Source organism: Capricornis sumatraensis, chromosome 22 (genome assembly GCF_032405125.1).
Source record: "Capricornis sumatraensis isolate serow.1 chromosome 22, serow.2, whole genome shotgun sequence".
Taxonomy (NCBI): Eukaryota; Metazoa; Chordata; class Mammalia; order Artiodactyla; family Bovidae; genus Capricornis; species Capricornis sumatraensis.
In genome coordinates, this window is record NC_091090.1 from 33,845,815 (window position 1) to 33,859,843 (window position 14,029).

The 14,029-nt window shown below is 43.0% G+C and overlaps 1 protein-coding gene across 1 annotated transcript in view; it reads left to right on the forward strand.

The window, feature by feature from the left end:
* LOC138069278 (zinc finger protein 184-like) overlaps window positions 1-14,029 on the forward strand; it is a 1,142,341-nt gene that overhangs the window by 342,259 nt on the left and 786,053 nt on the right. The window contains exon 4 of the mRNA XM_068960531.1: window positions 1,180-1,702. Coding sequence (XP_068816632.1) covers window positions 1,180-1,702 — 523 coding nt within the window. The remainder of the gene's footprint in view (window positions 1-1,179; window positions 1,703-14,029) is intronic.

The following is a 14,029-nucleotide window of genomic DNA, read 5'->3' on the forward strand; positions in this document are numbered from 1 at the left end:
CATACATTCTATTCAGTAGAAATGAGCCATTTTACGTACAACTCTCACTCAAGGGGAGAGAAATCAGGCTCCACCTTTTAGTGGAAATAATGTTGAAGAGCTTACGAACATATTTTAAACCATCACACCTCATTGGGCCACTCTTGTTCTCCCCCTTCTGCTTTTGGGTGTGGAATTAAACTCTGGGCTTTCCACTGTGCAATTGCATAAAATGTCTCATACAGTTCCATATGATCTCTCTCACTGAGTGTGAGTCCAGGTTCCAGTAGTCGTCCTCTTATGAATCCAAATATACCTACCTGCCTTTAGGCCCCAGATTGTGAACATGGACTTGCCGAAATGCTCTCAGGGGATGCAGTGCATTTGAAGGCCGAGCAGGAATCAATAGCTTTCCAGCTTCAGTCCATGGTGACGCAGCTCAAATGTGAATCTTTTGGGCTCCACAAATTTGAAGAACAAGGTAAAGATGTTTTTAGGTCCATGCAGAGGATCTCTGGTGGTCCAATATAGGGTAATAGTTGAGACTGTGGACTCCGGAACCAAATTGTTTCAGTTGGAATTTAAGCACTGCTACTTAGAAGCTATGTGACATTGAACAGGTCAAGTAACCTTCCTGTGCCTTCAGTTTATGCATCTGTAAAATGGAAATAATCAGAGTACAGAGTCAGAGAGTCATTTGAAGATTTAATAAGTTGATATATATAAAACATTTAGAGCAGCACCTGCTTTGTAGTAAGCCCTTCACAGAGCCTGCTTGTGTACATCTTCTCTGGAAGTCTCACCTTGTCTGGGTGACCTCCAGCCATTTTAGCAGGAGCTAGTTACCCCTTACTTTGTCTCCATATCTCAATTTAGGTTGTTACATTACACTGCCAGTTTTGGATCCTAAATTGTGTATATTTGACATGAATCTTCCTCTTTCCCATCCTATGGTTATACTCTTTCATAAAGGAAAAAAATGACATTGATCTACTTATTATTCTAGATGGTGAAATTGTACTTCAAAACCAGGACTTGACATCAAAACAGGAAGTCTTAAAAGAAATGGGACATTTTGAGAATAGCAGACTCCAAAGAGATATTCCTTTAGATTCTAAATATAGAGAAATGTGTAAACATGAGAGCAGGGCAGAAAAACAGAGCGGACAGCCCACTGGAGAGAGACGTCACAAGTGCAACGAGTGTGGGAAAAGCTTTACTCAGAGTTCAGTTCTCATTCAGCATCAGAGAATCCACACTGGGGAGAAGCCATATGAATGTGAAGAATGTGGAAAGACCTTCAGCCAGAGGTCAGGCCTGATTGAACATCAGCGGAGCCACACTGGAGAGAAACCCTATCAATGTAAAGACTGCGGGAAAGCCTTTAGTGCCAGCAATGGCCTCATTAGACACAGAAGGATCCACACAGGGGAAAAACCATATGAATGTGAAGAGTGTGGGAAAACCTTCCTCCTGAGCTCGTACCTTGTTCAGCATCAGAGGATACACACTGGAGAGAAGCGCTATAACTGTAATGAGTGTGGGAAAGCCTTCAGCCAGAATGCCGGGCTCTTCCAGCATCTCCGAATCCACACTGGTGAGAAACCCTATCAGTGCAGTCAGTGCAGTAAAAGCTTTAGTAGGCGAACGCTGCTTATAAAACATCAGAGAAGCCACACTGGAGAGAGACCGTATGAGTGTGATGAGTGTGGGAAAGCTTTCAGTCATCATTGCAACCTCATTAGGCATTTTAGAATCCATACTGTTGTCAAACTGGACTAAACTAACCCTATGGACCACCAGGGCCCTTCAGTGAGGTGATCCTCGGGAAAGTAAGGTATTCAAATAGCTTATTTTACTCTTATGAAATTTATTTGCTTTGGAATGCATGACTTTTTTGCAGACCACATGCTGCTGTCTCCTGAGTGGATGACTGTGGGTGTGAGCATGTGGGCACTTGCTTGGCAGCTTCCTTCTTCCCTATCCCTTGGTTCATTTTAACAATTTCCCTTAAAGCAACCAAATCTTACCTGGGAATAAATTGGTATGTAGGGGCCATTATTGAGTAATACTTAATATTGATCAACTCTAAATGACTAGCATTTGTGTATATACTCAAAGGATATTCAGAGGTGTTTTTTTTTGTTTTGTTTTGTTTTGTTTTTGTAAAAGTAACATTTTAAACGCAATAAGGTTTGGGGGAGTAAGAATTGTTCCTATTCCCATAGAAAATCATTATCATTGTGAACTATCTCCCCAGGAATGCAATGGATATTCTCTTTAATATTTTCATCAGAATGGTTGGCAAACTCATTTACTAAGCAGCATTACCCCTAGTGTGAGGTGTATAGATTTGATGGTTTAGAAATCCATGTCCCATTTTGATATTGAACTCCAAATTCTCAGTGCAGGTCATTACTATATTTAAGGTTCCCATTTTTGTTATAAATAATGAATCTGATGATGCTTTAGGACCTTTGTGGAACTTCCCTGGTGGCCCAGTGATTAAGACTCTACACTCCTAATGCAGGAGGCACAGGCTAGATTCCTGGGTCAGGGAACTAAGATCCCACGTGCCATGTGATGAGGCCAGTAATAATAAACCCTTTGCAATGTGCCTGTTTTATTCATAGCCTTTTCTGTCACAGGCTTTAGAAGTTTAACCATGTGGAAGGCCACTGTAAGCAGCAGCAGAGCAGCATCATTGAGATTATAAAGAAATGGAGCCTCGGGCCTCAGGCAGCTTATGCTTAACTGGGGAGACCAGCAGGTTCAAGCCGTTTACTGTCAGGGTTAAACACAGTACCTGCTTCTCCATCTGTAAGCTCTGTGACCTTGGGCAGTTTAATTAAATGTCCCTATGCTACAGTCTCCCTATCTATAAATTTAATAGGGGGTAAGAGTACCCTTCTTATAGGATACATGAGATTAATACAGACTTGTAAAGCACTGAAAATATAACTCAATAAATGTACACTGTGATTTACCTAAGAAATAATATCATCTAATGAATGTAGGTGGAATTTTAAGTATCCTGTTTGAACTAAATGGAATGTTAAATGCCTCTACTGACAATCTCATTATACTTTTCTCCACTGTCAAAATGTTAATCAGAATTCCAAAAGAAAGGAACTATAAGTTCAACTTAAAAATATACCGTGCTAAGCATGTCTTCAAAGTTTGTTTTTAGAAAGTTAAAGAAGCCTATATATGTATGTATGTATATATATATGTAAATATATATAGGTGTGTGTGTATATATGTAAATATATATATGTGTGTATATATGTGTATGTATATTTGGTTTTCCTTATAGCTTGGGGACCATAACAACAACAACAACTAAAATTCCTTGACTGTTTCATTTGGAAACAGAACATTAGCTAAATGCAGACTATTTAAAATAGGGCTTTTTTCTTTTTAGCCTTACTTCAGAGCATGCAGGATCTTAATTCCCTGACCAGGGATAGAACTTCATGCCCCCGACAGTAGAAGCATGGAGGCTTAAACACTGGACCACCAGGGAAGTCCCCAGAACAATGCTTAATTGAATTTTAGAGTATCTACAAATCATCTGGAATCTTGTTAAAATAGATTCTAATTCAAAAGGTAATGGTGGAGCCCACAAATCTGCATTTTCAACACACTCCCAGTGGTGCTGATGCTGCTGGTTCATGGAGCACATTTGAATATCAGGACCCCAGACAGTCCTGACGGTCCTTCTACAGCTAGAGGTGTCAGGCAAATTCATTTCCTTCTCATCCTCCCACTGAAACCCTTTATGTCTGCATGTTGCCCCTACACCTGTGCTCGCCACTGCCAGCCCCACCCTCAGAGGCGTGAGATGCCCATGAAGTGCAATGGGCAGGTGGCTGAGGGGGCTGGGAAACCAGGCAGCATTCTCTGCTCTGCACAGGCAGATTCATCACTTGGGAAGTCTAAGTAGTTCCTGTAAACGTTTGCTTTAGGAAAAAGCCTCTGTTCCAGAGCTTCCACTATGCCTCCTCTCTCCCTTTCACATGAACTCCCAGGGTGACAGTAAAGGAACTGTCCATGTTTTACAAGCACAGTGCAGACCTGCAGTCCTCACTGCCCCTGCCCCCTGCAGCATCTCGGGACACAAGGACAAGGACTCAGCGGCATGTCCTTAGCTAGGGTGCTACTACAAACCACACGCACCTTCAACACAGACCTTTTAGTTTGGTCCCTCTGAGATTCCAGCACCAGGGCTCAGACAGCCCTTTCCTGTCTCACCTTTCCAGAAAGGCAAAGAAAAGCTCACAAAGACGAAAGCAACCATAAAAGAGAGGCCCAAGGCATAAAGGAGAAGAGCTCAGGGGAGGAGAGGAGAGAAGGGAGGAAAGGGCCTGATAGGGCAGGCCTGCGACCTAAGGAAACCAAAGGGAGAATTGGGGAATGTTGCTTTTTCTTTTCAGTTTCTCTTTCATCAGTCTAGTCCAAAGCGTTCTAGTCGCTGATAACACACTCCGGCATTAAGACTTAAGACAGTGACATGAAGGATTTTCAGTGCCTGTGAGCAGAGGAGCATCTAGAAAAGAAGGGAAGTTCAGGCAGTGAGCAGAGCACTCAGCCAGTCAGCAGCACTTTGGGCCAGTGGGCACTGTTGTGGGGACTTGGGACACATGAGGGTACCCTGCTTGAGAAAAACAATAAACAGTAAGTATAATAAATGAGGCTTCCCAGGTGGCGCTGTGGTAAAGGATCCATCTGCCAGTGCAGGAGACAGAAGAGACATCAGTTCAATCCCTGGGTCCAGAAGTTCCCCTGGAGAAGGAGATGGCAACCCACTCCAGTATTCTTGCCTGGAAAATGCCATGGATAGAGGAGCCTGGTGGGCAACAGTCTATGAGGTCACGAAGAGTCGGACACAACTAATGACTAAACACAGCACATAATAAATAAATGACAGTGTAATAAAGTGTTTTGGAAAGAGAAGAAAATGGAGCCAGATAAAGGAGTGGGGTTTCATTATCTCGGGTGGTCAGGGAAGGCTTCACTGAGAAGGAGGCATTTGCACTAAGATTTGGAGCAGGTGAGGGAGTTGGTGCTGCCTGGGAGGGTGACTCAGGAAGGGAATGGGCTGGTGCAGAAGCCTTATGGTGTAGACTAAAAAGTTTTCCCTTGGGGTTTCACAGGTGCTCCTCACCATCCCCGTACAAGAGGAAGACATGCTATTTGCCATTCACATTCACTGTTGAGTAAACTCAGCTTGGTGACATGAAGTGATTGTCATCTCCCAAGCAGGCGAAGTTGAGCAAAGTCTTCGAGACTGACTGACTGTCTAGTGCTCTTTCCCACTGCTGCTGCTGCTAAGTCACCTCAGTCGTGTCTGACTCTGTGTGACCCCACAGACGGCAGCCCACCAGGCTCCCCCATCCCTGGGATTCTCCAAGCAAGAACATTGGAGTGGGTTGCCATTTCCTTCTCCAATGCATGAAAGTGAAAAGTGAAAGTGAAGTCGCTCAGTCGTGTCCGACTCTTAGCGACCCCATGGACTGCAGCCCACCAGGCTCCTCCATCCATGGGATTTTTGCATCCAGAAACTTTGTCCTCCCCCCAACCCCCCACAGCTGGGAAAGATTGAGGGCAGGAGGAGAAGGGGGCGACAGGATGAGATGGTTGGATGGCATCACTAACTCAATGAGCACGAGTTTAAGCAAACTCAGGGAGACAGTGAAAGACAGGGAAGCCTGGTGTGCTGCAGTTCATGGGGTCAAAACGAATCAGTCACAGCATAGCGACTAAGCAACACAACCCACCCCAGCCCCCAGAAAGTTGTTCTCCCTTATCCGGAAAACGTAGGTGAAACCACTTAAGCAGGTGTCAAGTATTTTGTGTGACTAGCTCTGTCTTGAAAGCAATGTGAGTGGGGGTGGTGCAGATACCCTGGTGGTGCACAAGAGGAAGAAATGGATGGATTCCTGGAGGTCAGGTGATGCTAATGGTGGGGCGGGAGACCCAGCGAGTGATTACCTTATATTATTACATACCCAGTAAGTGTATACATTCCAGTTCTTTATGTTAATATATATGGATGGACTCCTGGAGGTCAGGTTATATTAATGATGATGGTGATAGGACGGGAGACACAGGGAGTGAGGGCAGCCAGGTGCAGGAACTCCGCAGGCAGCCAGAGCTGGATGGGAAGAGGAGCGAGGAAAGCCAAAGGGTGGGAGAAGGAGAGACCCGCTTGCTTCTTGGTGGCAGGGCGCTGCTGTGCTGTGGTTGGTTCCTGTCCACTGGTGTGGCTGTAGGTGAGTTACTTCACTTCTCTCTGCCCAAGTGGAAAGACATGAAGGGCATGTCTTTAAATGTTTGCTTAACTCAGGACCCCCATGATATCTACCAGATGTGTTTGGCTGATAGGTCTTGTCTCTTTCAATTAGAGTTCCCTTCATTTCTTTTTTCCTATTGCATCTTATTTGCTGGGGCTTCCCAGGTGGTGCAGTGGTAAGCACATCTTGCTTATCCATTCATCTATTAATGGGCATTCAGGTTTTCCATGCCCTGGCTATTGTAAATAGCACTGCAGTGAACGTTGGGGTGCATGTATCCTTTCAAACCATATTTTTCTCCAGATTTATGCCCAGGAGTGGGATTGCAGGATCATATGGTAGCTCTAGTTTTAGTTTCTTAAGCAATCTCCATACCGTTCTTCATAGTGGCTATACCAATTTACATTCCCAACAACAGTGTGGAAAGGTTCCCTTTTCTCCACACCCTCTCCAGCATTTATTGTTTGTAGATTTTTTGATGGTGGCCATTCTGACTGGTGTGAGGTGATACCTCATTGTATCACTTGTGTTTCTCTAATAATTAGCGATGATGAACACTTCATATGCCTTTTGGCCATCTGTATGTCTTTGGAGAAATGTCTATTTAGATCTTCTGTCCATTTTTTGACTCGGTTGTTTGGGGTTTGTTATTGTTGTTTTTGAGTTGCATGAGGTGTTTATTTTGGAAATCATCCCTTATTGGTCACATCGTTTGCAACTATTCTCTTGAAGTCTATAGATTATGTTTTTGTTTTGTTTAAATCATGATTGCTTGCTTCATCAAAATCCTCAGGGTGAGCATCAGCTAAGAAACAGAAATCACAGTGTTTTTGGTCACTTATGCACAGAAGTGACATCCCCTCAGCATTACTGTATTTATTGGTTGTGTGGCTTAGTTGCTCAGCCGTGCCTGCCTCTTTGTGACCCCATAGACTGTAGCCCGCCAGGCTCCTCTGTCCTTGGGGATTCCTCCAGGCAAGAACCCTGGAGTGGGTTACCATGCCCTTCTCCAGGGGATCTTCCCAACCCAGGGATCGAACCCAAGTCTCCCACATTGCAAGCAGATTCTTTACCATCTGAGCCACTAGGGAAGCCCATTCTATTGGTTAGAAGCAAGCTATTTAGAGATTGTGGGGATTATGTAAGGTTTTGAATACTGGAAACTGTGGTCACTGGAGGACATCTTAGAGCCTGCCTACCACACTTTCCTCTCATGTTAAGACTTCTAGTTCTCAAGGACAGTGGGATGATGAAATTAACATATCACATCATTTATGCATTTAAATTTTTGATATTTAAGTGCATCCAGATTGGCTGTGCCAATTTACTTTCCATATCCCTGCCAATATTTTGTTAAACTTTTAAATACTTGCCAATCTGTTAGGTGTTAATGGTGTCTTGTTTTTATTTTTAATCTCCAAATATTAATGGAATTATGCCTCTTTTTATATGTTTATTGGTCATTTGCATTTCTTCCTTTGTGAGTTTTTGATTCATATCCTTTGTCCAGCCTCCTTTTGGGCTTTTGAATTTTTTTTTTTCCCCAGGTTGTACCATGTGGATTGTGGAAGGTCTCTGTTCCCTGACCAGGGATCAAACCTGGACCCTCAGCAGTGAGAGCATGGAGTCCTAACCCCGGGACTGCCAGGGAATTCCCTAACTTTTCCTTATTGATGTGTAGAAATTCTTTATAGTCTATATATTAACCTTATAATTAATATGTATTAAGTAATCCATATTAATATTTGTGTACATTTGTGTATGTGTATACATGTACATGTGTGTGTGTATATATGTGTCATTAAAAAAACTGGACTACCTCTGGAGCATAAGATACTGAATGGGAGTTCTGCTGAATCCCAGACTTCAGGTAGAGTGAACCTGCCACTAAATTATCTGGAGAAGCAAGAGAAGTCCCAGTTGTGGTCATGCCAGTTCCCTCTGGAACAAAAAAGGGCTACTTGAGTCAAAGTGGAAAAAAACAGCTTCATATAGAATCAGGAATCTAGCCTGCTAGGGAAGAGTCCCTCACAGCAGGAAGTCTGCAAACAGCACTTCTACCAGGATTTCCTTGGGCCTGACTGTGGCCATCTCTGGGAGACATAGGGGTAACAGAGACCCAGCCGTCTCTCCCCCCAGGAGCAATGACTTCACGAAGATATAAGTTTAGGTCCTCACATGTAAACTTTGGAGGAAGGCGATTGCCAGGGTTCTGTTCCAGCACTTAGGGAACTAGGTTCCTTCTAGCTTATTTCTCCATCACTTCCTGAGCAGGTACTGGTGTGTATAGCTAGCCTGGGCCAGTTCTGTCTTAGTCTTAGGACTAGAGTCCCTCACCATATCCCTTGGATCACTGATTCTTCTTAACTGTGGAGCCACTTTGAGCGTCATGGTAAGAGTGTAGGCCAGGCTCAGAGAGGGTAATATGCCCAAAGCAAAGACTTTCCAGTGCCACATTTATGCTGCTTTATAAATATTACTCACACTGTCTCTACCTCCTGCATAGCTGGTGCTGATTTGCTCTTTAGAACTCTCACTGTGGATGTGGTTCAGAGAAGGGCTTGGGTGGGGGGCAAGGTGGTGGTGGAGGGAGGCTGTGGTGGGCAGTCAGGCCACATCGCAGTGTCTGTGTGTGTGTGCGTGTGCGCACGTGTTCAGGCAGCCAGGCTACATCACTGTGTGTGTGTATGTGTGCACACGTGTGCTCAGTCCCTCAGTCATGTCAGACTCTGTGACCCCATGGATTATAGCCTGCCAGGCTCCTCTGTCTGTGGGATTTCCCAGGGAAGAATACTGGAGTGGTTTTCCATTTCACCCTCCAGGGGATCTTCCGGACCCAGGGATCGAACCTGTGTCTCCTGCATTGGTAGGCAAATTCTTTACGACTGCACCACCTGGGAAGCCCTTGATATCACAGAACTGTGATCTAAATGATAGTCAGGGAAGCCAGGTAGAGAGCTACAGACAGACTCAAGAGAGATCAAGAGGTGGGTGGTAGGAAGGAATCACAGATGACATCTATGGTCCCTGGGTGGGTACTGAAGTCATTTCTGTATTTAATTATGGAGCCCTTGAGAAGAACACATTTGGAAGGGGGAGATAATAAATACAACCTTTGATAACTGCCAAGTAGAGGACGGACAGAGGGCTCTAAAGATCAAGATAGAAAGTGAAATAAGAGTTTATTCTGTAAACAATTCCTGCCCACATTAGCAACCACTATCTGTACTAGTCATTTATCATTTGTTTGTTTATTTACTGGGCATGTGGCACAGTGGGATTGAACCCATGCCCCCTGCATTGGAAACAGTCTTAACCACTGGACTGCCAGGGAAGTCCCTTATCATTTAATCAAAACCCGCATTCTATTAATACTCTTGTAAATGGGTATTTGTCAGTTCAATTCAGTCGCTCAGTCGTGTCTGACTCTGCGACCCCATGAATCGCAGCACACCAGGCCTCCCTGTCCATCACCAACTCCCGGAGTTTACTCAGACTCACGTCCATTGAGTCAGTGATGCCATCCAGCCATCTCATCCTCGGTCGTCCCCTTCTCCTCCTGCCCCCAATCCCTCCCACCATCAGAGTCTTTTCCAATGAGTCAACTCTTTGCATGAGGTGGCCAAAGTACTGGAGTTTCAGCTTTAGCATCATTCCTTCCAAAGAAATCCCAGGGTTGATCTCCTTCAGAATGGACTGGTTGGATCTCCTTGCAGTCCAAGGAACTCTCAAGAGTCTTCTCCAACACCACAGTTCAAAAGCATCAATTCTTCGGCACTCAGCCTTCTTCACAGTCCAACTCTCACATCCATACATGACCACAGGAAAAACCATAGCCTTGACTAGACGGACCTTAGTTGGCAAAGTAATGTCTCTGCTTTTGAATATACTATCTAGGTTGGTCATAACTTTTCTTCCAAGGAGTAAGCATCTTTTAATTTCATGGCTGTAGTCACCATCTGCAGTGATTTTGGAGCCCAAAAAAATAAAGTCTGACACTGTTTCTACTATTTCCCCATCTATTTCCCATGAAGTGATGGGACCAGATGCCATGATCTTCGTTTTCTGAATGTTGAGCTTTAAGCCAACTTTTTCGCTCTCTTTCACTTTCATCAAGAGGCTTTTTAGCTCCTCTTCACTTTCTGCCATAAGGGTGGTGTCATCTGCATATCTGAGGTGAATGATATTTCTCCCGGCAATCTTGATTCCAGCTTGTGTTTCTTCCAGTCCAGCGTTTCTCATGATGTACTCTGCATATAAGTTAAATAAGCAGGGTGACAATATACAGCCTTGACGTACTCCTTTTCCTATTTGGAACCAGTCTGTTGTTCCATGTCCAGTTCTAACTGTTGCTTCCTGACCTGCATACAGATTTCTCAAGAGGCAGGTTAGGTGGTCTGGTATTCCTATCTCTTTCAGAATTTTCCACAGTTTATTGTGATCCACACAGTCAAAGGACTGGTGATAGAAGCAAGATCCGATGCTGTATAGAGCAACATTGCATAGGAACCTGGAATGTCAGGTCCATGAATCAAGGCAAGTTGGAAGTGGTCACACAAGAGATGGCAAGGGTATTTGTAGATACCAGTATTCTTGCCTGGGAAACTCCATGGACAGAGGAGCCTGGCAGGCTACAGTCCATGGGGTTGCAAAGAATTGGACACAGCTGAGTAGCTAACACTTTCACATAGATACCAGAAATTGCACTGAAAGCAGAAGCCAATTCACCTTAGTGATGTATTTCACAAGGAATAACAGATTAAAGAAAATAACATTTGAGCATCTGAGTGTGGAGTAAGTGAATCTGTTACTGTTATGCATGGCTTACACTTGCACCTCAGCATGTGGGTAATTTCATGCCTGTTGAAAGAATTCAAGTCAGACTACTTGCCATCCAGCCAGGATTGGGAAGGTACAGGTTAGGGTGAGAAAGGAATGCAATGTATGTCACACAAAAATGAGTGAGATCTGTCTAAATCATCAATACTAAACCTCACCACTAAAGAGTCACAGTTCACATCATTCACCTCCCCCCCCCCCCCCCAAGTATTTCTCCTTTGGTTACCTGCTCTGATGACTTGAATCCTGGACTCATTTAAGCTCCTTAGTAGTTTTCACCATAGGCTTTATGTCAACTTTACCGCTCGCTACCCTTGCCTTTCTTCTCATGATGATTCTATTGTTACCCTGATTTACTCCATATTTACTGTTTTCTTGACTCTGGCTTCTGCTGCCAATTTCCACAGTCACAATAGGACACACTTTTCACTTCAGTACTCAAAGACACTGCTTCAACTCCAGTTTTCCCTTTACAGAACACTCCTTCAACATCCCTGCCTACACACAGTTGGAAGTGGGTATAGCAATGCTCAGGTCATCAGCCTCTGACAGCTGTTTTATTTAGATCTTCCTGACCTCATGGGATCGGTCTTGATTTTCAACTATGGATTCAGTGCCATCCTGTGGTTATTTTTATGTTCCATTATCATTTATTTTGAGATTGAATATAGTTCCCTGTGCTATATACAGTAGGACATTGTTGTTCACCTGTTTTATATATAGTACTGCATATCTGCTAATCCCAAACTCCTAATTTATCCCTCTTCCACTCTCTCCCCTTTGGTAACTATAAGTTTTCTGCATCAATGAGTCTGTTTTGTAAGTTCATGTGTATCCTATGTTAGATTCCACATAAGTGATTTTGTGTTTCTCTGACCTACTTCACCTAGTATGATGATCTCTAGTTCTATCCATGTTGCTGCCAATGGAATTACTTCATTCTTTTTTTATGGCTGAGTAGTATTTCATTGTATATATGTAACACAGCTTCTTTATCCATCCATTCAACGGACATTTAGGTTGCTTCCATGGCTCAGCTACTGTAAATAGTGCTGCTATGAACACTGAGGTACATGTGTCATTTTGAATTAGGGTTTTTCACTTGATATATGCCTAGGAGTGGGATTGCTGGATTATATTTGTAGCTTTTAAGGAACCTCCATACTGTTCTCCATAGTGTGTACTCAGTTACATCTGACTCTTTGTGACCCTATGGACTGTAGCCCACCAGGCTCCTCTGTCCATGGAATTTTCCAGGCAGGAATATTGGAGTGGGTTGCCATTTCCTCCTCCAGGGGATTTTCCCAATTCAGGAAAATCTGCCCATGACTTCTACATTGGCAGGCAGATTCTTTACTACTGAGCCACCTGGGAAGCCCAGGCTCCATAGTGGCTGCACCAATTTACATTCCCATCAACAGTGTAGAAGGGTTCCCATCACCCCACATCATCTCTAACATTTGTTATTTGTAGTCTTTAAAATTTTTTATTTTTGATTATGCTGGGTCTTCGTTGCTGCACACAGGCTTTCTCTAGTAGCAATGTGTGGGCTTCTCATTGTGGTGGCTTCTCTTGTTGCAGACCATAGACTCTAGGCATGCGGGTGCTTCAGTAGTTGTGGCCCATGGGCTTGAGAGCACAGGCTCAATAGTTGTGGTGTAAGGGGTTAGTTGCTCTGAGGCACTTACCAGACCAGGGATCAAACCCATGTCTCCTGTATTGGCAGGTGGATTCTTATTCACTGTGCCCCAGCAAAGACCCATTTGTGGACTTTTTGATGACAGCCATTCTGAGTGGTGTGAAGTGATACCTCATTGTAGCTTTAACTTGCATCTCTGTAATAATTAGCAACACTGAGCATCTTTTCACATGTGCCTTTTGGACTTTTGTATGTCTTTTTTTGAGAAATGTCTATTTAGGTCTTCTGCCCATTTATCAGTTGAGTTATTTTTCTGTTACTGAGTTGTATGAGCTATTTGTATATTTTGGAAATTAAGCCAAATTTGTGGCTTGTCAGTCACGTCATTTGCAAATATTTTCTCCTAGTCTATGGGTTGTCTTTTCATTTTGTTTACTGTTTGCTGTGCAAAAGCTTATATGTTTCTATTTGCTGTGCAAAAGTTTGTTAAGTTTGATTAGGCCTAATCTGTTTATTTTTGCTTTCATTTCTACTGACTTCGGGGACTGACCTAAGGAAAAAGTGCTATGATTTATGTCAGAGAATAAATTGTCTAGATTCTCTTCTAGTTTTATGATGTCATGTTTTATATTTGTCTTTAAGCCATTTTGGGTTTATTTTTGTATGTGGTATGAGGGTGTGTTCTGACTTTATTGATGTACATATGACTGTCCAACTTTCCTAGTACCACTTGAAGACTGTTTTCTACTTTGTATATTCTTGCCTCTTGTTGAAGTTTGATCATAGGTGTAGGTTTATTTCTGGGCTCTTTTTTCTGTTCCATTGATCCATGTGTCTGTTTCTTGTGCTAGCATTACATTATTTTGATTACTCTAGTTTTGTAGTATTGTCAGAAGTCTGGGAGGGTTATGCCTCTAGCTTTTCTCTTTTTCCTTAGGACTGCTTTGGCAATTCTGGGTCTTTAGTGATTCCATATAAATTTTGGAATTATTTGTTCTAGTTCTGTGAAAAATATTAATGAGTGATTTGATAGGGATTATATTAAATTCTGCCTGCATTTATAAATGGCATTCCCCAGAAAAAACCACCAGGAAAAAAAAGGCAGGATTTCATTCTTTAAATGGATAATCAATTCAATGCAACTAATAAAGGATTTCCCATGTTTATATAAAAATTAGACAAACACAAGGTACCAATGGATTTCAACATTTTTACAGATCATTTGTTATAACAGTTTTTGAAACTCTACATTTAAAAAATAAATATTAGTTATTTA